Raw genomic sequence first — 24,524 nt, 5'->3', positions numbered from 1 at the left:
GCCATTAACTGGGATGAAATGAATCTTACTTATAACTTTTCCTTCGTTGCTCGATGCAGATGCAAAGACTTGAGGCAAATCTTGTCTTGTCTTGTCTCTAAACACTTCCCCTTAAAAACACACAACATTTGCCTTAAATACACATGTAGAGTGAGTCTCCTGGAGGGTGGTGGGTGGTGTCTCAGGTGGGACAGTTGGTGCTTTGTCCTGCCGTCAGCTGTGAGGTGTGTGTCTGGATACAGTGCTTGTGTGTGTGCTTGTGTTAGCTTGTGTGTGTGTGCGTCTCAGCTGTTGACTTAGCTGTCTGTCGTAATCCTGTTACTTTCTCCAGGACGGTGCCAAGTGGTGCACACTAGCTCCTCTCACACGGTCTCATTCACGCTCTGTCCCTAAAAAAAAAAACAAAAAAAAACAGTTTGAGTGAGTCCTTGTAGTTTTAAATCCACAGTTTCATCTGATGGATCATATATATTTTGTTTTTCTAGGCCTAAAATCGTGCTTCCAGCAGGTTTTTTATCAAAATATATTTGTTTAAACACAACAGTTGGACGGCGTTGTTGCACAGTGCGGTTGTACTCATTTGCAGAAGCGTGTTGGAGGATACTTGTCGCTTATCAGCAGCTCATAAATCATAACAGAAGAGAAGACACGCCTGTGGCTAAGAGATAAGATTCATTTCACAGATGAACACATACTCAACAACAAACTAATGGTTTCTGGCCTTAAAGTGATCCTTTCTACTGGTTGAAGGATTATAAATGTGGTACGGTTTGACACAGATGTAAATCACAGTCGAAACGTAAAAAAATGTACCGGACCTGTTGTTTTTTTTTTTGTTTTTTTTTCCTTCCTCTGTTTATTTCATATCCCTGCTGCTGTGAGTCAGAATGAGTCATAGTGAAACATTACGCTAATAAACAGACTAGTTTAAATCACTTTTATAAACTTATTTCTAAAAATCATTAGATGTGACATGTTTTGGTGTTTTTACATCGGGGAAACAGGGAGGAGAGATCTGGGAACACAACACAACGGAAATTGCCGCTGCCATCAGATGGTGTTCACATGTTAACAACCTCCTCTTGTTGTATTGTGAAGTGTGGAAAGTTTTCCGTAATGGCCCGATTCGTCAAACATTTCATGACCTGATAAGTTTTCGAACTATTAGACGTGGTGGCTTCTAGAGGGCTACCTCTACGACGTGATGTCACCACCTGAAACCGACGTCTCGTGTCTTTTGCCGACTTGAAATGGGACTCATGAGCTCGGCGTTACAACATGGAACCATTGAAGGCCACATAAAACTCATCTGGGAGTGTCTCTTGTTCAAGGAATACTAAACGTACATATTTCAGCTTCATTCACACCTTAAAAAATGGAGTTTCTGGCCATTAATGGGTCATTACAGCACTATTCATAAGGGGAAAACTAACAAGATCATAACAGTGTGCGTGCACCGTTGTCCACAGATGTTCCTAATAAGACTCCAGTTCATCACCGGTCATTTACAGCTACTTGGATGAGCTGCGATAAGTCTTCCAAAAAACAAGTCCGGTTGCCTTTGTTTCAGCTTTGTTTGTTGGATAACCCCGTCAAGGCTTAGCATTGCTGATAGACTGCAGGCAGGGTTTAGTCCTATTTGCACGGGACTAGTTTTACCTGAGGACGTCCTGTGATTCATGTGGCGCATTCACACAGGATAAACAAACTCTGTGTTTACTCAAATTCACGTTCCATTGTTACGGCTCTGCTACTTCCCATCTCGCTCGAGACAGTTTTAATTCCTCTGCAAATTATAATGCATAATAAAAAATATATTTTTGATACTGTTTATCCTGGGGAAGATGCCGACGAACACGTTAATGATTGATTTAATGGTTTCATCCATCTAGACAGGTGAATAATTCAGCTATATGTCGACTTTGCTCTCTTAACATCCGTCAAAACTTTGAATTATAGCACATCCATCATCATTCGTAAGTGACAAGAGGCAGGAAAAAGATGCAAATCTGGATTAATATTATACTTTTTTTTTATTTTCTCGGTGCAAAAAATAACTTTGTACTATTTGTCTGACTCTGGCATCGTGTTAAACGTGTTCAGCTACTGTTCGGTGCCACTGTAACACACTGCAACAAGCTGCTACCTGAAGGCAGCTTATTTGTCAAACATCAAAGCAGGGTGTAAAAAGTCACTGACACACTAACAAGCCCAGAAATAACGCTAAGAAGCTTGTCTGGGTGGACGCAGATCTGAGGATTAAGACTAACGCTTCAGAAGCCCAGTGACTCTTTGCAGGCGCTGTTGTCAGGTAGAAGGAGGTTTGGCTTCGTGGGTGTTGGCTGTAAGCTAAGCTACAGTATGGTGATGGAATATTTTAAGATAATGAGGTATGGGCACACCACACTGATACCAAAAGAACTACAACCCCATATCACCTCTGTCTAGGCCAAAAAATGGCCACCTTCCTAATATTGTGTAGGTCTCTAAAGCAGTTGTGACCCATCAGGGAATGGACATGGGTCTTCTGAGGTTCTCTGTGGATCATCCCATCAGTTTGTGATCTACTAAATTTGGAGGCCAGGTCAACGCCTTGTGCTGTTTTTCATGTTTTTTTCTTTTTTTAGTTGTTCCTATATAAATTAAATTACTCTTCTGGGAAACTGGTGGAGCTAATTTTAGCTTGGGCGAACTAAAAACCCATTGTGCAGAGTCGGCCTCTTCTGAATCAGTCGCTTCTGCTGAATTTGAACGTTCAGATTAGCCGAAGATTGCTCTGTTTCAGCAAACGATTGGCTTGTTACGACACGCTGGACTGACTCAGAAACTGGCAAGAGGCGGCGTCCGACTGGGAAAACACAGATGGCCCCGTACAGGAAAACGCTGCATGTTCGCTTGGTGTGTCCTGGCCTTTAAATGACCTCGCTCTATAACCCCACTGTAAAATATTATGACTAGTATTAGGTAAATTCATCGGCATAATGGAGATATCCCCGCAGTGCAGTTATTATCACGAACAGCCCAAAACATCCCCCTTTGCAATGTGAAACCAAAACTTTCAACCACAGACAAAACAGATACAGCAATACACTCAACAATGCAGCTCAAAGTGTTTGGACTGTTGTGAAACCCAGCTGTAGGGCAGGTGTTATACAGTATATATTTTTAGGGCAAATCATCACTTCTGCCACACACAGTGTGCGTCATTTAGCTGTGACTTCCTTTCATGCTCTGAGAATAATGTCTGTCTCAATATATCAAGCTAAACTGTAAAGACAACATCTTTATTTACAAGAACACACCAACTAAGGTATTTATATCCAAACCCTTCTTATGTGTATCTGGAGGCTCATTCATTCAGGCAGTGAGTTGCTGTTCCATGGAAACCATTTCTCAAAGGTGCATGTTGGGACATGTCCAGTTCACCCAGGTGTCTTGTTTCTGTTTGGAGTAATACTTCATTCTTCAGTAGTACAAGCAATTTTGAAACTCCATTCGGTTTAAACCTTTCAGCTCTATCACATGAAGACACGTCTGGTTCCCCTTCAACTTCCACTCACGTCATATAAGCCAAAGTTCAAAGGTTAAACTTTTTAAAATAAGCACAGATGTTCTTCCTTGGTACTTTTGTAGCTGTTAAAGTGGAGAGCTAACAACAGCGTGTCTTGTCAGCTGCATAAATGAACAGACAAGCCCGTGTGTTCTCATTACTTGCTGTGTTTACAGCCTTCTGCCCTGCTACGCCTCCCTTTGGCCTTGGATTCGGCCTCACTGTTTTTTTTTTTTAACGCTGGGCGTTGTTGATGTTGCAAAACAAGCGCCGGTTAACCTTCACTGAAAGAAGCAAGCAACAAACCCAAACCTACTTCCATTCTCACCTCCACATCCAGGAGGAGCTGAGCCGCGTCTCTCCCCTGAGACGGTGGCTCTGAACTGGGCTTTAGTTTGGTTCATCTTGCCCCCCCCTCTCCACCCTCGTCCTCCACCCCACGACCCACTTAACAGAGGCCCCATTGATCGCGGTAAACTGCAGCCGTCTTCTCTCATTTCCCCCTCTCTCCTTCAGTGTGTCTGCTTAGTCTGTCCCCAGATAATGACACACATGGACCGGAGGAATATTTCTTTGGTGCACGTTGCTCAAAACCGAAGCAGCTTGTGACACGAAGTCACAAATCTGAAATAAATGCCACCGACTCATTACTACACACCGATCAGCCACTGGGAAACCTTTGGACCTGGCATTCATTCATTTGGAATGAACTCCCAAATTCACTAGATCCCAAACTGACCCTCACCTCAATCCACAGGATCCCAAAAACACCCACTAACAACATCCTGTTGCCAGACACAACAGGATGCCCTCAGAAGGACCGTGCCCATTCTCTGTTATTCGGAGACCTGTATGATATTAGGAAGGTGGTCATAATGTAATGCCTGATCGGTGTAATGTTTTCCTTTGCTGCAGACGAATCCGAACACATTACAGTAACGTTATTCATCTGAAAAGTTGTTAAGTATTCATGTCATTAATCCAATTGAAATTAGTGAGGAGAGGATTAGTGAAGAAGTTGTGTTGTTTCAAACCTATTAACGCTTTAATTCTGTGTTTAATTCACAGCGCAGTAATAAACGCAGTATCAAACGCAGCAGCAGTTGCACGGTTGAGTTACATTCGTGCAAATGCAGACGTTTGAGTCAGACCCGTTTTCCTTTAGGATGAGGCAGAGAAACAGAAGGAGGATAAAAGAGTGTTCAGGAATGTCCTCCAGCCGTCTTAAGTAGCGCTCTCGACCTATTCTCTGTCGTCCTTTCTGTTCCAAGTTTCTCACGCCCTCGTCCTCCTTTCATTCGGTTTTATTTCACCAAAGCTCCCCTTTATTCTACAGGGGAGAATGTGAATGGTACCAGTGCGCCTTGTTCAAAAAAATAGTCCCCATTCGGTTTATTGTGCATTTTATGTGTGTTTAAGTGTTTGCATCATCTTACGTATTAACTCCTGTGTGCGTGTGTCTCTGTCTCTACCTGTTCAGGTTATGAGTAATGGAAGCAGGGTCGGTGGTGCGTGCCGTGTTCGAGTTCCTCCCCAGCGTCTCCGAGGAGCTCCCGCTCTTCACCGGCGATGTCATCGAGGTGCTCAGCGTCGTGGATGAGTTCTGGTTGCTCGGTAACAAAGATGGCGTCACAGGTGAGGCGTCATTTCACAGATGTTGGAGCTGAAAAGTAAAAAAAATAAAATAAAACAAGAGTGGGAATTTATGCATTCACACCTTCCTCCTCCTCCTCCCTGATTTTATAATATAGTCCGTATAGTTTGAAAAGTCTTGAGTCCAAATCACATGAGCAATTTAAGACGATGCAGCAGCAAGACAAAGCGTCACTGAATTGTCGTTTCAACTTTTATAGAACCTATAGATCAGTTTTTAAATTGTGTTGATAGGCCAAGTAAAACTACACTTATTATAAATATTATACACCACACTTTTTCCTGAATATTCCCCTCATGTTGGTCTGGTCTCCCCCCTCCTCTCCTATAGAGGACATGCACATGACGTCACAGGTAGCGACGTCTCCATGGTTACGGCCAATGAGTGTCAGAAAGTGACCGTTGAAACATGGAGATTAGCAGCATTAGCTTCAATCATAGGCTTTAATAGCGTCTAAATTGTAAAAATTAATTAAGAAAAAGGCGAATGCGGTGATTTGAAAAGCAGTCAAGAGATATATTTTTTTTTTTACAGATGTCTCCAACTCGCAAATAAAAGTAAAAGTAAATGGATCGCTACGTTACAACTGGAATCCAGGCACAGAAACCTGGTGTTTTGTGGTTCACGTTTAGTGTCAGGTAACGTTCATATTAATTCGATGAAATCATACCTCAAATTACTTCTTAAGCTGGGTTCTGGAAGGCTGTCAGATAAATTTCTGGATTGTTTTGGCGCAGTTACCGCTGACAGTAAATATTTCAGCTACAGTATTGTATGGCTAACGTTTCTTCTAGTAAAGCTCTTAGCGTTAGCATCTTTTATTTAGCTACAAACTGAAATGACCTAAAACTAACTGAAACTAACTGAAACTGAGGCTAATCCACTTTTCCAAATCCATACTAGTTCGTATGGATCATTGTCGAGTCCAAAAGGTCTTAATTTGATCTGATAATCCACATTTTTCCTGGTCTCGCTGTATAACGTTAGTGCTACATTTCACTGCTCGTCAGGGGGGCGTGGCGCCAGGTGGCAGTGACGTCAGTGCGTATCCTCTATTGGTGGAAAAAGTGCATCTCCATCAACCAATCAGGAAATGATGTGTCGGTGGTTGCTAAGGGAGAAGGAAAAGTTGTGGGAGTGACGCTGTGTTCAGTCTATGGAGCGACTGCAGCCAAAGAGACAGAAGCCAGAGATTTGGGACTTTAAGATATTATTACTGATTGTTCCATCTCATACATAAATGGTTTTAAATAGTTGTACAAATTTGTACATAAGCTTTTCAAATTTACACTTAAGATTTCCATCTAAGTTATAAAAACGGTTCGTTAAACATGTTTGTGGTTTTCACAGTGACAAATGGAACTATTTCCTGCTCGGATTTTATGGTTTTAGTGTGGTTTTAAGTCTAATGTGTTAATACAGTTGAAATGAAAAAAAAAAAAAAATTGTAAAATGATACGTGAGGTTGTGCTGAAAAAAAACTGAAACCAAAAACGGTTATTTTCAGGAATAAGAGCTTACTGGCATCATGTGCTGGTTTCTTTGAAAGCTCAGTTTCACAGAAATCCACTCATGTTTTCCCAAACAGTCGTTTTAGACAAAGGGGGATTCCCTCAGAGGAGGAAGTCAGTCTGGTTCAGCTGCTCCTGGAAAACACAGATCACATCCTCAAAGGGAATGTGTTAAAAAGTGACTATAGGTACATGTTCATGGCTCATGGCAGAAGGCAATACAACAAAATTGCATGATTCCCATCACAGTGGTCTCTTTAAAGAAGAGTGCTGCATGCAATCCCAGACAGAGTAAGACCACAATAAATGTTAAATACATTGTACAAGATGTAAAACAAAAAATATTTTAGCATGGGAGCATGTGCAGCACTTACCACCTTGGAAATAAACCAGGATGCAAGTAAAACAAAAAAAACAAGCCCATAGCATGGTGGTTTTAATGTTGTGGCTGATCAGTGTTAATCTCCAAGGCTATAAAAATAGAGCAGCTGAACATTTACTACAATGAATAATTGGGGAAGTTACGGCGTTCATTGTTTTTTTTGTTTTTTTTTGGAGAAGGACGTCCGTGTCCGTGTCCGTGTCTGTGCAGAAGCCGATGATTGAATTCATTCACTCTTCTCTGTATTCAGGTCAGTTCCCCAGCACTTTTGTGGAGGAGGTCACGATTCCCAGCACGAAGCCCGGAGACAGACTGTACGTGTGCATCAGCGATTTCAGCTCGGCGGAGCCGGGGAATCTGTCCCTGAAGAGAGGTACGGAAACACCGCCGCTAGTTAACGTAACCAGAGACGATTTCACCTGTTCTGATCTAAAGAGCTGCTGTTCACACTAACAATCATGTTTCCTCACTTAGCTTAACGCTACTTGTTGATGTCGCGCTACTCAGGTAAACTGTGTTGTTTTATGTCGATCGTTAAAAGCCTGATTCACTCATGCCTTGTTCCTCCACTGCCACAATTTTTATAGAAACAGAAAAAAAAACAATGTTTTCAGCTCAGTTTTTGTTAAAATAGATCAAAATTATAAAGACTGGGAACAAGGCATTGATTTCTTTATACCATCTTCTTCTTAAAGTGCATTCAGATCTTCACTTTTGTCGTCATGTTGTAGGTCCTCCCACATTAATCTACATTTATTACCCGTGATGGCAAAGTAGAAATAGAGTTTTGGAAATCTGTGCACGTGTATTAAAAAGGAAAAAACTTCACTACCCTTTACTCGGGCGAAGCCTTGAGCCTCTTGAGGTACGACACAATAAACTTTGCACACCTGCGCTGGAGGGGATTTCTGTCAATCTTTGCAAATCCTCTCAAGCTCAGTCAGTCCGGATGGGGAACGTCTCACCAGAGATGTTTCAAAAGGTTTTAAGTCAGAGATCTGGCTTGATATTCGCAGAGTTGCCCCTGTTGTACACACCTCCTGAGTGTTGTCTTAGCTGTATGCTAAGGGTCATTGTCACGTTGGAAGGTGAACCTCCTCCAGTCTGAGCCTCAGATCTCTCTGGACTTTGCTCCCACCGCCATGTTTCACTGTTGGGGGAAACTATACTTTTTTCTGGTTTCCTCCAGACGTAACGTTTAGTAGAATTAAGGCTAAATGGTTCAACCTTGGCTTCGTCAAACCAGATGCAAACTCTGAGCAGCCTTTAAAATGTGCTTTACACCAAGGAGTCAGAATGTGAAAAAAGCCAAATTGCAGCTTTGTGCAACAGCAGTTTCATTGGATTTTAATGGGAGAGAGTTTTTGAATCAGTCACCACAAAAAAATAAATAAAAATCCATCGAGATCAGTGTTGCTACTGATCATTGACACGTCCAAGACTCTAATAATACGCCCAAGAAAAATCCGCTTTGCATTTAGATCAGAGGTGTCAAACTCATTTCAGTTAATTTTCCACATACAGTCACAATTGGATTAGACCAGTAAGATGATATCATTAATCTATAAGTAATGATTCATTTGTTTTAGTGCCAAGAAGAACAAGTAAATTAGGAGAATGATTACGTTTAATGATATCTATCTCTGGAGCTCAGTCAAAGGAACGTTTTAGTTCTTGATCGCCTCTTTTTTTAAGTTCCTTCTCCACCAGTTGCTCAGTTGCACACGGTGACCTGCTCTTAACAGAGTCCTGGTTGTGTGAAACTTCTTAACTTCACGATTTGACATTTGCTCTGATAATGTGAGGCATTTTATAGCGAGAGAGACATAATTTGCCACAGGTTGACTCCAATCAAGGGGTAAAAACGTCTCAGCAATGATCGAGAGAAACGTGAGGCATCTGGGGGGAATTTAACGTGTTGTTGCAAAGAGTCTGAACACTTAAATCAGAGTTTTTCCTTTTTAATAAATTTGCAAACATTTCTAAAAATTTTAACTTAACAAAAGTGAAGGGCGTCTGAATGCACTGTGTGTTATGCATGGTATTTACTTGGTGAATTTAATACAAAATTAAGAAACACAGCGACACAGAAAAGAAGTCAAACAATCAGGAAAATGTAGAATGGAGTAAAGTTTACGATACGGCAATATATCGCGATACTTTTTCTTCCAATACAATATCCATTTTGAATCTCTTAATATCATTTTAAAAGAAAAAGTCATGTTTTGATCCACTTTTTCTGTACCAGTGTAATAAATTGGAAATGCATCATTTGGATTAATAATGTTTTTTGACTCAATTTGACCAATGAATTATCATCACTGTTATGGAGGACCAATTCTGACAAAATAAATAAATACACACCATAAATGAATAAATAAATGCCTAGATAAATGACATCAATTCCATTTATTTATTTATTTTTTTATTTTGTCAGAATTGGTCCTCCACACACTATCCCCTAATGCACATATATACAACTTGTATTTTAAGTTGCATTTAAAATTTCTCAGTGAACTATGCAATATATTGCAATATATCGCAATGATGTGTCGTATCGCGACTCAAGTATCGTGATACGTATCGTATCGTGAAATCATTGCCAATACCGACCCCTATTTTTACCCATTTCCAAACCTATAACATAAATATCTAATAGCAAAAATTACATTGGAGGATTTATCTTATTTAGATAAAGAAGAAGACGTCTTTTAGCTGTGATACTCAAACTCTGATTCACTTTTCATTGTAAAATACAAAACTTCTCTTTTTAACAGTTTTATTCATACAAAAAAGTCTGCACAGATGTGTAATGATAAAGCATTTTTATTAAAGTGCAAGAAGAAGTTTTCTACTCTATTTCTGTTTGCAGATTTAAATATTAAAGACATAAAGTCAGGTCCAAACTGTGGTGTGCATAGACCTGTAGTTCCAGAGCAGCAGTGATTTCCAAAAGTCGCCACTAGATGTCCCCAGAGCTCAAACTTTAAACCCGCACAGAACGTCTTCATCTGATTTTAAGTTTTATTTTTTACACTCTTGTTGTTTCCTCACATGATTTCTTTAGGTATTGTGTTTTTTTATTATTTATTTCATTAACTCTCTGGGACACAGCTCTGATGTTTGCAAAGATCCTTTATATCGGTAAAAACTTCTTCTTCTTTTGATGTTGTTGTAGTAGTTGAAGCCGTAGTCTTAGATTAAGCATTCATGGGTTGAACTGTGCTTTATGAGCTGATTTCGGAAACGGAATAAAAACACTTTAATAGGCTGAGCGCGTGTGCTTTCCAGTGCCAGTAAATACAAAATGCTTTTGTCTCCTCACGGATGAATAACACTTCCCGGATCAGAGAGGAAACGGTCGCCACCGGCCGCCAGGCAGAGCCGAAAAATGTTCATTTCCAGTTGGATTTTCCGTGGCCCCTGTTGGCCGTGCTCCAGTTTTTGGTTGCAGACACAATGGGAGGTGGAGCCACGAGGTCTTTGGAATGTGCCCCCCCATGACTTCTGGCTCACCGGTCGACATTCTTATAATCCCAGATTGTCCAGATAAAAAATAGTGAAGTTATTAGAAACACAATAATAAAACTTCAACGTTATTCGGGCCAAGGACCCTCAAACTGATGAGAAATTAAGTAGGGACCCCCAACCTATTATATGTGTTCAATATTAAACTAGTGCCATTAATAAATATAGATCATTATTGTCCAGAGTCCAGAGTATAATTGGCCATTTTCTTGGCTACTTTTGGTTTTACCTTAGTGAAACACTTGCTAGCGTTTCGCTTTTCACCGTTTCTCCCGTGAACCTGATGTGCACCGACACCAATATTTAGGAAAAAGTGTGGCACGAATTATTCCTAATAACTCTAGTTTTACTTGGCCTATCAACACGATTTAAAAACTGGTCTATAGTTTGAAGTTAGCAGTTCCTACAAAAGTTAAAAACGGAGATTCAGTGACGCTGCGTCTTGCTGCTACGTCGTCTTAAGTTTGATTTAGATGCATCAGTGCGTCCCTCGACTCCAGAGGGTTAAAGAAATGTAAATATATATATAAAAAATGACGATCAACCAAAGATTTTGCGACCTCCCCTCCCCTGCAGTACCTCCACAGACCCTCTAGGGGTCCTATGCTGTAGATTAATGATTAGATGCTACATGTCATTGTCCTCTGTTTTTATCTGTGTGCTTCTCACTCTCATCTCATCGTTCCCATCGTTTAAACTTCATGATGGCAGCATTTACCACATTTCTTGACGTCGGTATAAACATTAATTGAAATGTTCTCGGCCTCTCTCTAGGTGATGTGGTGGTGGGAGAGGCGGGAGGGTCCACGGACCTCGGGGGAACCTGGCAACGCGGCTGCAACGTCTGGGGCGTCCGCGGCCTCTTCCCGTCGTCGTGCGTGAAGGAGCTGAACCTCTCCGGACGCTCCCGGCAGCTCTCGGAGCGCTCGGCCCAGGCCCAGGCCTCGGAGCTGCCCCCCTACGCCCTGGGCCAGGCCCGGGCCCTCATGAACCTCCACGCGCAGCTCAACGAGGAGCTGGACTTCCGCGAGGGCGACCTGATCATCATCACGGGCCTCCCCGAGCCCGGCTGGTTCCAGGGGGAGCTGGATGGCCGCCGGGGGATGTTCCCGGAGGGGTTCGTGGAGCTCCTCGGCCCCCTTCGGTCTCCTCAGGAGTTTTTAGAGAACGAGCCCCGAGAATATATCTACGAGGACAATTACGACGCAGGAGAGGGGACGGAGGAGGAAGGTGCGGACGAGGGTGAGGTTTTTCTGAGAGAGGTAGAAGAAGAAGAAGAACACAAGGATGCAGAGGTGGAAGTAGAACATGAATTAGAGGAGGAGGAGGAGGAAGGTTTATACGGAGTGGCTTTGTATGAGTTTCGGGCCATGGAGCCAGGCGAGTTGGACTTTGACGTGGGAGATCGCATTCGCGTGCTGAGCACTTTGGAGGACGGTTGGCTGGAGGGGGAGGTGCGAGGCCAACGGGGAATCTTCCCTCATCGCTTTGTCAAAATAGAGGATAACGGTGTGAAAGCTGCAGAGGAGACGAGCGCTGCTGAAGTAGAAGAAGAAGAGGAGGAGGAGGAGGAAGAGGAGGAGGAGAAGGAGAACATCTGCACTGAATACAGCTCGGAGAAGGATCCCGAGTGGAGGACGTACGAGGATCACACAGTGTGGGACCTGGACTACTTCGAGAGGACGGAGCAGAAGAGGTGGCACGAGGAAAAAAGCGCAGAGACTAATAATAATAACACGAGGCAGAGGGGTGGGGGTACGAGGCCTCAGGTTTCTCAGCCGCATAGACCCGTCGCTCCAGCTCACCGGGGGCCCGAGAGACCCAGGTCCACCCCTCCAGCGAGGCCCCGACTCCCGCCTCGGCCCAACCTGCCTGCGCGTGGCCACAGGCAACACGTTCGCCCGGAGTCCGGCAGGAATCAGCCGGGCCACACCAACGGCAACGCTCGACCCTTACAGCCGAGACTAACTCACAGCCTGACGCTCCCCAGCTCTCAGTCCGGCTGGTCCAGAGACACAAACAAGCATCACCAGAGGCCACCGGCCGAGTCCTCCAGCAACAGAGGCCTCAACAGTCTCAGCCAGGCGTTGATGAACGTCGTCGAGGGCCACATGCAGAAGAAGCTAACGCGCCACGCCAGTGCGAGCGATGCGGACATGTTAGCGCGCAGGAACGAAGCGGCGCATCACCCCCAGCGGACGACGACGCGAGGCTCCAACGGGACGATGCCGACGTCCGTCACTTTAGAGGCTCTGGTGACTTCGGCCAGTGACCTGGAGACCAAACTGACCCAGCAGCTGTTTGAGTTTGAGAAAAGCCTGACTACTTCGCACAGCGACACCAGCGTGGGCTCCGAACCGAACCAGCCGGCCCACGTCTCGCGCCACTTTTCCATCCTGGACTTCAGCGACGAACGCGACATCATGCGAGGCTCTGCCCACTCGCCCGTGTTGAACTCCTCCTCTTTGGAGAGACGCAGGACCCTCCGGCCTCCGCCTCCCCGTCCCAGAATCCTTCGCCCCCCGGCCCCGGCTCCGTACAAACCAGCCCGCCCCGCCCCACGCCCTCCTCCGCGATGCCCCCGACAAAACGCCGCCCCTCCAACGAGGAGCTCCCTCGCCCACAGCCCAATCTTCTACACCCCGGACGAGCCGCCAACGAACCCCCTCGACCAGATAACGGAAGGCGAGGCCGAGTTCGGGGACCTCGCCGCCGCCCAGGAACGAGAAATCCAGCGGCAGCTGGAGGCCGAGCAGGAGCTGGAGAAAGAGATGGAGGCGGAGGATCAGAGGCGGAGGGAGGAGGAGGAAAGGTACCAGCTGTTGCTACGGCTACAGGAGGTGGAGCACGACATGGAGGCGTACGCGCGCACGGCGGAGGATCTCAGGGCGATGCTGGAGGAGGAGGAGGAGGAGGAGGCGGCCCGCGTGCAAGCCCTGGAGAACCTGGAGTTCTGTAACTACACACTGGAGACGCTGGCACTGGAGCAACAGCAGCTTCAAGGTGAGACCACCGGGGGCGGAGCCAACCATGGCGGTCTGGGAGGTTTGAGTCTGCACTTATGGTTAACAGTACCTCAAAGGTTAAGAAGCAATAGCTGTTCCCTTGTCTTTGCTTCAACTTCTCAAAATTCACTTTTTATTGGTTTTCAGCAGAATAAAAAAAAAAGCCAAAGCAAAACACAAGAAACACAATGCGATGCAATGCATACAATGCAAACTGCTGAAAGGGATGAACAGAAAAAGTATCCAGATACCGACATATTTTCATATATAACTCTTCTTTATCCATCAGCCTGTTTTGCTCCTGTTTTGCGCACATCTTCCGGTTTTGAGACAAACTTTTAGACATGTAGGTATTGCTGTGGACAAAAGCATCTCAGTAATTTTACTTGCATTTACTAAAAATGTTTAATTTTTTTTCTTTTATGCAGTATTTTAGTTCAGTTTGGTGTTTTTTAAAGTGGTTTACAAATCAAACTAGATCAGATTCGATCAGTCTGATGCTAATAAACTGAGCTCATCCACAGGCTTTAATGTAAAAACAATTCACAGGACAGTTTCTGGGTTACAAGCAAAATGAAGCAGCGCTTGTTTTTTCGGTGGCTGTCGTAGCTCCGGGTTAGTCCGTGGATTATTTTTGCATTCGCTGAAGACGAAATGTAATATCGCAGGAATCCGAGGATGAGACGTGTGCACGTCAACAGATTTCCTCTTTTCGACCTGTCGTTCCAAATCAGACTGACGCACACACAAAAAAAAATAAAAAATGATGCAAACAAGACATCCCTGTTTACCGGCCCGCGATCATCAGCGGAAGCAGGGTTGTATATTTGAGTTGAGGCTTGTCATAACAGTGTGTGACTGTGTGCATGCGAGTGTGAGAGTCAGTAACTGAGTTTAACTTTTAAAAGAAATAGGTTTGTTTTGACCGTGTCTGGGTAGACGGTGCCGTCTCTGCAGCTCCGGCTTTTTTCACATAGGTACGAGGTGCATTCCTGCACATAGCGAGAGGGTACGCACTTCTTTTTTTTTTTTTTCCACCTTATGTCTTAGTGGCCTTCTCACACACTGTCCAAATGTCGTCCTTCCCTCTCTCATACTTTCCCCCCGTCTGCACCTTCCATCCTTTCCCTCCATCATCCGTTCTTTTCCGAGAGGAGTTCAAAGAGTGGGTGTGGTTTGGGCTTTTTTTTTTTCGTTTCGCGTGGAGAAACGGGATCATGGCTCACTTCAGAGTGGGACCTAAAGTGTGGCTGTGGCGAGCGGTGACATGGCCCGCGGCGCAGCTTTCCGTTCTGTTTGGACTCGCTCAGAAGGCTACGGCCGGCGGGATGGCAGGTATGTTTGAGTTTGCGCTCGTGGTTATTATTTGACTTTCGAAACAGCTGGGAATCTTGTGCTGCTTGGTTAGAAGCGTGTTTTTTTTCCTACTGGTCTTTGAGTCTGATGAAAGTTTGGTGTATTTGATTACACAGTGTCTGGAACACTACACCACGAGACACTGTTTCAGACCGAACCACTTTCAACATAGCACTTCTGAACACACACGATTGTGAGGTGGTGAAGATGGAAATGTCCGAAAAATGAAGCAGCAAAACGAGAAGATAAACAAAAAAGGTGCCATGTCGTTTGTTTTTTAGGGTGACCAGACGTCCCCGGTTTCTGGAGACAGCCCTCGTTTTGGACGACCTGTCCCCCGGCTAAAGTTGTCCCTGAAAATGTCCCCAATTTTAGCTTTTTATGAATGAGAAAAAAATGTTGCACGCAGACTACAGTTATTACGGTAGCCAGTCAAGCTGTTATTGTCATTACAGACATAACAGTTTAAATATGAATTATACGAATAAGTGCAAACCTGTTTTACTACTAGTGTTGGATTATTCTACAATATTTACTCATCATCACAGTAAAATTGTCCATTTATTAATTCCTCTGTTAACCAGTAGAAAATGATGTCAACACGTGATTTTGCATGAAAAAAAAATACCGTAATTCGTCACAATTTTGAAAAATACCGTGATATACAGTGGGGGAAATAAGTATTTGATCCCCTGCTGAATTTGTAAGTTTGCCCACTTCCATAGAAATGATCAGACTCTGGTTTTTATGGTTGTTTACTGGTTATGGGTATAGACAGAATATCAGTCGAAAATGCATAAAAAACACACAATCTAAAAGTTATAAATTGTTATGTATTTTATTAAGGGAAATAAGTATTTGATCCCCAAGCACAACACAAGTCAGTACTTTGTAGAGAAACCTTTGTTGGCAAGCACAGCGATGAGACGTTTCTTGTAGTTGGTCACCAGGTTTGCACACAGCGCAGGAGGGATTTTGGCCCATTCATCTTTACAGACAGTCTCTAAATCCTTCAAGTTTCTTGGCTGCCTCTTGGAAACTCGGAGCTTCAGCTCCCTCCACAGGTTTTCGATCGGGTTAAGGTCTGGAGACTGACTAGGCCACTCCATGACCTTAATATGCTTCTTCTTGAGCCACTCCTTTGTTGTCCTGGCAGTATGTTTTGGGTCATTGTCATGTTGGAAAACCCACCCACGAGGCATCTTCAGTGTTCTTGCTGAGGTTTTTGTCCAAGATGTTACAGTACATGGCTGCATTCATTGGCCCCATAATGCGGTGGAGTTGCCCTGTACCCTTTGCTGAAAAACAGCCCCAAAACATGATGTTTCCACCTCCATGCTTAACCGTGGGTATGGTGTTCTTTGGGTCATACTCACGTTTTTTCATCCTCCAAACACGGCGGGTCGAGTTAATGCCAAATAGCTCAACTTTGGTTTCGTCAGACCACAGCACTTTCTCCCAAGCCTTCTCTGAGTCATTTAGATGTTCACTGGCAAACTTAAGGCGGGCCTGTACATGTGCCTTCTTGAGCAGGGGGACCTTGCGGGCACTGCAAGAGTTCAATCCATAACGGCGCAGTGTGTTGCCAACTGTTTTCTTGGTGACGGAGGTCCCAACTGCTTCCAGATGATGGTTTTGTAACCTATACCAGCCTTGTGCAGGTCTACAATCTTGTCCCTGACATCTTTTGACAGCTCTTTGGTCTTGCCCATGGTGCTGTAGAAGTTGGAATGTAAGAAACTGATTCTTAGAGCAGGTGTGCTTTATATACATGACGAGTTAAGATCAGGAGTATTGGTAATTAGTTGACTGAGCACAGCTGTGTGCCACATGCGCACCAGCCAATCTGTAGGAGCCTGAATTCTAAGTGAATTGTTGGGGATCAAATACTTATTTCCCTTAATAAAATACATAACAATTTATAACTTTTAGATTGTGTGTTTTTTATGCATTTTCTTTTGATATTCTGTCTATACCCATAACCAGTAAACAACCATAAAAACCAGAGTCTGATCATTTCTATGGAAGTGGGCAAAATTACAAATTCAGCAGGGGATCAAATACTTATTTCCCCCACTGTATATAGGCTTCAGCTAAACCTGATCTTTGTAGATTTTTTATTTTTATTTTAAGTCTGTCATATACCAGAACCATATCCCTTGGCTAGCGGCTAGCTAGCATCAAAGCTGCAAAAAGTCAATGAAGAAGAAGAAGAATCAAGCATGTCAGCCGTGTAGAAGTACTTCACCTTAAAAAGTCAGTCAGAGAGAAAACGTGGATGTTTGGCGACGTGTTAGTAGGTGAACCAGCGTAATTAGCCACGAAAATAAATGAATACGTCAAGTACACCCTGGTAAATGGTGCGTGAAAATAACAACAAACACCGAACGCTGTGTTTAGAAGAAGAGAAAAGTTTCCTGGAGTCGGGTTTTACGTGGAGGCTACATGTGAGGTGATCTATTCCGATCTGGTGTTTACATGTACGTCAACTTTTAATCGGATTAAACGGCCTTTTTACAGACGTGTGCATCACATTTTCATCAGACTAATCAGCAGTAGTTACTATTGTTTTTACAGTTTTATTATTAAAGCAACAGCTTGATTCGTCTGCCTCGGCTTCAATTCATTTTTGATCAGTTTGTTGAAAAGAATATTCTACCCCTGTGAAATTTCATTCAGTTTGGCCTCTTTATTCCGATTAAGGTGTTTATATGGAGCATTTTTATTCGGTTTTGGCTTCTTGTAATCGGATTATTTGGCTCCATGTAAACCCAGCTACTGTCAAAGTGAAAGTTATTAAAGAGAAGGTTAAAGAGTTCACAGCGTTTACGAGCTACATTAGCTTTGACAGGCATGTTTATCGGTCTGAATCCAGTCGCGTCTAGAAGAATACAAGTAAAATAATAAAAACCTTCATCAAATTTAGTTTATTTAAGATCTGGGGCTAAAAAAACTTGATCAGGAAACACTATTAATATGATGATACCACTTTAATATCTCTAATATGTTGCATTATTGTGATTAATTAATTAATTTCAGAGGCATTTCATTTATCTTTTGTTGTGAGCATCTTTGTGTTTGTCACGTGATGCACTTTAACTTTCTGACTGCAGAGCTCACTGTTTCTCTCCGTTCATTAAGTCGTTTTTTTTTTTAATCTAATCGCTGCCTGTTGATGTTGTTGTTGGGCCTTTTCTAAGGGTGATGTTTGTCGTTTTACTCTGTAATTCTAATTAATGGGAACCGAATGTTTTTTCTCACCAAATGATTGGATCAGAAACCAGTTATCAGACTCTCAGTTCAGGCTATTGTTTTCGGTTAATCTACAATAATCTCACTAATCAGATTAGCGACAAAATAAATCGAGCACGTTCTCGTTGGTGGGAAATCTGCAGACTATAAAGTTGTTTTTGACTTCTCTCCCTGTTGTTTCTCGGTGATTCTCTGAACTTTACGTCATCTCCGAGGGCAGGAAACAGGTTCCAGTGGCTACAGGTGCCTTCAAGGGTCACGCAGCCACATAGTTTCCATTCACTCATCATCCCGCAAGAATCCTCACACCCTCTCTTTTTCTTTTTCTTTTCTTCCAAGCAGTAATAAAATATTCACCCACTTTACATAGTTTCCCTTTGATATTTTCCCACACTTTTTTTTTATAAGTCGAACGAAGATGGTGTCGTGATCTGTAACTCGATGGGGGGAAGTCATCTCTCTGAGAACACGCCCAGAAGATTTTAGTTTTGATATGTTTGCGGGATATTAAGTTCCCCTTTGTCTTTGCTTCTCGGACCTTAACTGAAAGTAAGGCGTGGGCATATCAAGCATTCGTGTTTGTCATCCTGCTGCTATGCATCTACTCACATTCTCTCTCTCTCTCGCTCTTTTTCTTTTTTTCTTTCTCCTCTCTCCCAGTAGTGAGTGTTTTTCCGTGCTTTTGCAGGGTGTGTTTTCTGAGTGTGGTGCTTGAGAAACAATGGAGGCTTATTGTTGCAAGGCAGGGGAGTGACTCCAATACTGGGCTCCTCTGCAGAGGCCAGTTCAGAGTCCTCTTAGTGCGGCTTAAAGATGTTTAATAGCACTTAAATACTGTCAGTAACATACTATAGATGGAGTGTGCACGCTGTACTTTTACCTTCCTAATATTGCGTATATCTCCCTTGTGCCTCCAAAACAGTTGTGACTCTGAGGGGATCTGTCACACTTGTAAATCTAGAAAAAAACTAGAAAAATTGCTCACAAACCAGGGCCCAGTTATATTTTAAAGACTGAAAGTAACATCTAGAGAACAAAACAAACCTACGTGTGAATTGTCCACGAGCTTCAAGGGATTTATCATTTCTAAAACTCCTCTAAAAGTATAAACATTTACTCCATAAACCAGATGGTCCGTGATGACCAGGGAAGAAGCTGGAGGCAGCAGCTCTGTGTCAGAACAGCTGTTTGCCTTCGTTTGCCGTGTATTCGCTTGTTTTTTCTTCTGTTTTTCCATTTTCTCCATCTTCGGTTAAACCTCCCCGGTGTCACGTTCTCACGTTTTTGTTTATCCTCCGCTAACCATCGAAGCGTTGAGGGGAGGGGCCTCGATCAGTTTGGGATCTAGTGAATCTGGAGGCCTGGTCAACACCTTCTGCTGTTCTTCATGTCTTTTTTGAGTTGTCATTGTCATTGAGTCTCATTGCCACGATGTGCTACAAGTCTAAATATCATGCACACAAATGCCGGGTCCAAATGTTTCCCAGGAAAACACTGAATTGTCACAAGATGGTTATTCACTTCTCCTGTCGGTGGTCATAATGTTGTGGCTGATGGGTGTAGTTTTCATTGAGTATTTACTTGCAAATATAAGAGAGAAGTTTTCACTGATAGTTGGTGTCATAGTCTCTTTGGCTGACAGTTGTTGAGGACATTTAATTTAATAAACATGGATGTGTTGTAGCATGTGACACCAAATTTTGTCTTTCTAGTGAAAGAAAGTGACTAGAAATTGCAAAAAATGTTGTTTTGATCCACGTATCCACACCTGGACAGCATGTGCATTGCTGTGTTTTTTTGTTTTCAGTTAAAAATGTGCATAAACGTTTCCCTTTTCCCACAAACTCCCACCCTCATGCAGGTGTTTCTGTCTCCATCTCTTTGCATTTCCGCTGTTTTTCCCCTCGATTTAAGCTCATTGACCTTCAGCCTCCTTTAATTCTTTAAACCCACTATTAAAACGCCTCCCTCGGCTTCCGTGACACCGCAGCCTGATCAGTTTAATGCTGTTTTCAGGCTCCGTTTCAGCTTCGGGTTTCCTTCAGGTGCACACTGGGAAGCTTCCACCCTGCTGCAGACGGTTTGATACGTGACAAACCACTTTTCTTCTCTTTGTTTTCCTTATTTTTTAATAAATATTGATCCAGAATAGCTTCATGCACATAAGGCGACGCAGCCGCGGAGAGGAATGTCGCGTTTGGCATTCCTGCGGCTGAAACGCAAGCGCACGGTTTCGGTCACGTTCTGCTCTCTGCTGAAAGCTGAGATCTGAGATGTCAAACACTGATAATTAAACAGCCTTACGTAAGGAGAGAATAAAGTCTTTTGTAAGATTTCAATGCTTCAGCTTTCGTTTTTGTGGCTTTGTTGAATCTGAGTTTTGACTGGTGCACGGAATAAGTTTGCAAATCAGTCACAATTCTGTAACCTAAGATAAATGGACTTTTCTGTATTGTGTATATATTTGAATTCTCTATTTACTTGATGCCAGGAGTTGCACTTGAGTCAAAAAGCCTTTGGTGTTAAGCAAACAACCTGTTTACTCCTTCTAGTTAAATTTGTGTTAGCTTTAGTTAATGGCAAATTGACATTTCCCTCCATGCATGCATCACGTGTGTTTGAGTACATGCACGTCCTTTAAACCTGTTCCTACGGTGCCTGCCTCTTTCATGGGGATTTAAGGGAGGAGGAGGAGGAGGAGGGGGGTGGGTGGGTATGTTATGCTCCAGCTTTATGAATAGGCTTGAGTTTTTTCTCACACCGAAAGATCGTGTCTCTTCTGTGAGCGTGGACAACAATAGCTCTTTGTACATACAAGCGGCTACTTTACCAGCAGCCTAATTTCCCTCCAGTACTCTAGATATTTAAATATAATACTGTCAGTCATTAGTGGGGAGATGCACATCTTTGTGCAAGCTGAAGTCAATTAACAAATGTCACAGCCCTTGAAAGCTACAGTGGAAAAGTTTGAGCTGGTTATATACACAGACAGGAATGAGTTTAATCAATCCTCTTCTGAACACAACACACGAAACACACAGGAAACGCCAAAAAAACTAAGCAAACAGGACGCGAGGATTGTTCCTATTTCAAAGGCAAGACGGTGAAGTTTGTCCCTCGTCTTCCATCAAAAGAAAAATGCTCCAGACAGACTTTATTATTTTTTATTTTTTTTTTGCACCCTGCAAACAAGAGGTGCTGGCCAATTGAAACAACGGGAGGGGCTTTTGGAGCTAATCCTCCACTCATGTGACTCTACTGAATCATTAACCCCGAAGGAGGCCCCTCCTTCGATTAACCCTGCCCCCCTCCTCCTTCCATGATTCGCTGAGGGCGGCCGCGGGGAGTGGATGTTTCGGTTGCACAGAGGCTGGGAGGTGCTTGGGCCGGGGCAGTCCTGCAGAGGCAGCGTACAGAGAGAGAGAGGGAGGGAGACGGAGAAAACAACTTGGAGAGAGCGGCAGACAATATGCCTGGCAGGTGGAGTCTCCCACGGCGCTTTGTTATGGAATGCAGGAGTTTGGAAAGAGGGAGTAAGCGAAGAATAAGTTGAAGGTGGAAACCGTTGTCGGTTTCCCGGCGAGGGCTGATCTGAAAACAGCGAGAGCCATGAAGAACCCGGTGGTTTATGGGAACCCGGCCATGCTCGGTCAAGCGGACTGGAACCACGCAGCCGGCGCTCCGATGAAGAGAGGGAAGAGCGTGGAGGAGCTGGGGGACGCCGGCTGGGCCAGGGAGAGGGAAAGGATGGCCCACCTGCAACACCTACAACAACTACACCATCTGCAGCTTCAGCAGCAACAGGTTGGACATCCTGGGTTTGGAGTGCCTATTCCGGGTCCGCCGCAGGGTCCCATCATGGTAGCAAGTCCCGGTGCACAGCTCCCAGGTCAAGCCTTCCCTATGCCAGTACATGGAGGCATGATGGTGCCCATGGGTGGCCAGGTACCGCCACCGGCGCATGTGCCGGCTCAGTGGCCGGTACAGTACAACCAACCCCAACAGAGCCCGCAAGGCCAGGACGTTTACTTCCACCCTCGCTCACAGGACGGTCACCTGGACTTGAGGATATCTGAATGGAAAGGCAAGCATTGTTTCTACCAGGGCCCGGAGGATTACGGCCACCAGGACTACAGCAGATCGCCGCACGAGAATGACATCAGAACTCAAGAGGGGTACGAGGACGGGAGGAGGAGGAGGGGGGAGGACGATTGGGTTCAAGAAGAGGACCACAACCCCGAACGTTACGACTACAGGGGTCGCAGGGACTTGGAGGAGTATGATTACAACGACAAGTACAGGCAAAGGGATCACTACGACAGGAAGTACAGTGACGACAGGGAGAGGCAGTACTATGAGAGCCGGAAGCACCACAAACGTGACCTCAGAGAACATGACAACAGCTACAACAGTGAGTATGAAGACTACTACTACGATCATAAAGACACTTATTCCCGTAGAGACAAATACAGGGACCACGACCGCTACAATGACCGCGATAGGGATTATTATGACTCTAAAGAGGCCCATCGCTCCAGGGACAAGGACTACTACCAGCGCAGGGATGAGGACCGCTACTATGACGAGCAGAAACATAAGAGCCGCCACTACGACCGTCGACCAGATGATCAGCACGATCGCAGAGAGGACGGCTACAAAGACAGGGACGCCCCCGAGCGAAGGAGAGAGGAAGCGTACGCCAGCAAACGAAGGGTCCATTATGACTCTGACGCTGATGAGCATCGGCGCTACAAGGAGAGGGACCACCGCTACAGGTACAGGGACGCCGGAGACGACGGAGACGAGGAGTACCGACCCAAGGACTACAGCAAATCAAGGGATCGCTACGAGCGGCGGCCTCTGGACCGCTACGACGACGACGACGAGATCGAAGACCGCCACAAACCCAGAGACGACTACCGGTCGCGGGACAGATACCGAGATCTACGCTCGATATCCGCAGATTCGCAGTACGAGGAATACCCTAAAAAGGATCGCAAGACGCACTGCGAGGAGTGGGTCGAGGAGCAGAAGAAGCTGGCCCTCCAGGAGGCGCGCTCTTTCGAGGACCCCGGCGTGTACCGGCACGACGAGGAGCAGGAACGGGGATACGAGTCCAGCGCCGGGAGCGCGGATTCGAAACGGGGTCGCAAGCCCGTGTACGTGGGCTCGCTGGATCGCAACAGCTTCTACAGGAAGACGGCGCCGAGCGCCCTGCGAAAGTCCCAGTTTGCCACTACGACCAGGAAACACAACAAAGGTAAACACAAGGATGGTGTCATGTGAGAGAAAGAAAGCTAAGTTTCCTGTATTTACACCTCCGAGCACTTACAGTTCTTCTGTGTGTGTGGGTGTGTGATCACTTCAAAATGTATTGTTTAGTGTGGAAACAACACTTTTCACAGTTCAGCAGGATGTAAAGCCTCAGGCAACACAACTCAAATTCCTGAGATCTTGACACTTGATTCAGGGAAGTTCTTATTATTATCAACCCCCCGCTGATAAAACAGCTATAGAGGCTCATTTCATGTCATCTGTGACCTCCAGAGTCGCTCTTTCAATCAATGCGGGGGTGTGTGGGGGGGGGGGGGGGGGGCTTCAACTTGCTGACTAGTCAGACTCACCTCCCACCTCCTTAGAAAGCGCAGGGTGGGTGCACACGCCTCGGTATCACCTATCTCACAGGAAAGTGAGTCGTCAGGTATTTGAAGGCCTAAGAACCTGCAGAACGGGTTCAGTGGGTCCTTGTTGGTTTTTGTTGCCAGGCTCTGTAAGTTTCCTGTTTGCTGTCAAACCCTGACGCTATGTGCACACGTAAATAGTCTCAGCTCTTCTTGCATGACATGTCTTTTAGTGTCTGTTGTTTTTCCTTCCTCCTCTTCTCAGCCAGGAGTGAACTTAGTGCCTTTGATTCTGAAATTAGGTCATGTTCTCTGTACTGTTAAATCAAATTTAGGTCAGGTTTATCTAGTATAAGTTTATGGATTTAGTCTTTTGGAGCAAATAAGAGGGCAAACTTAACCCAATTCTGGGACTGGTTGTCATTTGCACAACCTCACATGTCTCATTTTACAATTAGTTTTTCATTTTGACAAACTGTATTGGACCTAAAACCATAAAACCCAAGCAGGAAAAAATTTGATTTTTCATTGTGGAAACCACAAACTTGTTAAACCAACAATTTTTTATAACTTAGATGTTAATCTAAAATGTAAATGTAAAAAGGTTTATGTACAAATGTAGCAAACAACAAAGTTATTTATAGCTTATTTCCATTAAAATGCAG

General features: G+C 44.3%; 1 protein-coding gene across 4 annotated transcripts in view; it reads left to right on the top strand.

Moving 5' to 3' along the window:
* The window catches only part of LOC125022215 (dynamin binding protein), a 56,312-nt gene that overhangs the window by 10,523 nt on the left and 21,265 nt on the right, over window positions 1–24,524 (top strand). For 2 of the 4 annotated variants that reach the window (XM_047608655.1, XM_047608654.1), the window contains exons 2-4: window positions 5,031–5,185; window positions 7,348–7,470; window positions 11,400–13,628. In XM_047608655.1, coding sequence (XP_047464611.1) covers window positions 5,041–5,185; window positions 7,348–7,470; window positions 11,400–13,628 — 2,497 coding nt within the window. In that variant the 5' untranslated portion in view covers window positions 5,031–5,040. Of the gene's footprint in view, window positions 1–5,030; window positions 5,186–7,347; window positions 7,471–7,571; window positions 7,605–11,399; window positions 13,629–21,604; window positions 23,499–24,524 lie in introns of those variants that run through there. The other 2 variants (XM_047608656.1, XM_047608658.1) reach the window with 2 other exon arrangements.

Source organism: Mugil cephalus, chromosome 16, assembly GCF_022458985.1.
Source record: "Mugil cephalus isolate CIBA_MC_2020 chromosome 16, CIBA_Mcephalus_1.1, whole genome shotgun sequence".
NCBI classification, from domain to species: domain Eukaryota; kingdom Metazoa; phylum Chordata; class Actinopteri; order Mugiliformes; family Mugilidae; genus Mugil; species Mugil cephalus.
Note: the sequence above shows the minus strand (reverse complement) of the source record. Positions and strands in the feature narration are given on the sequence as shown.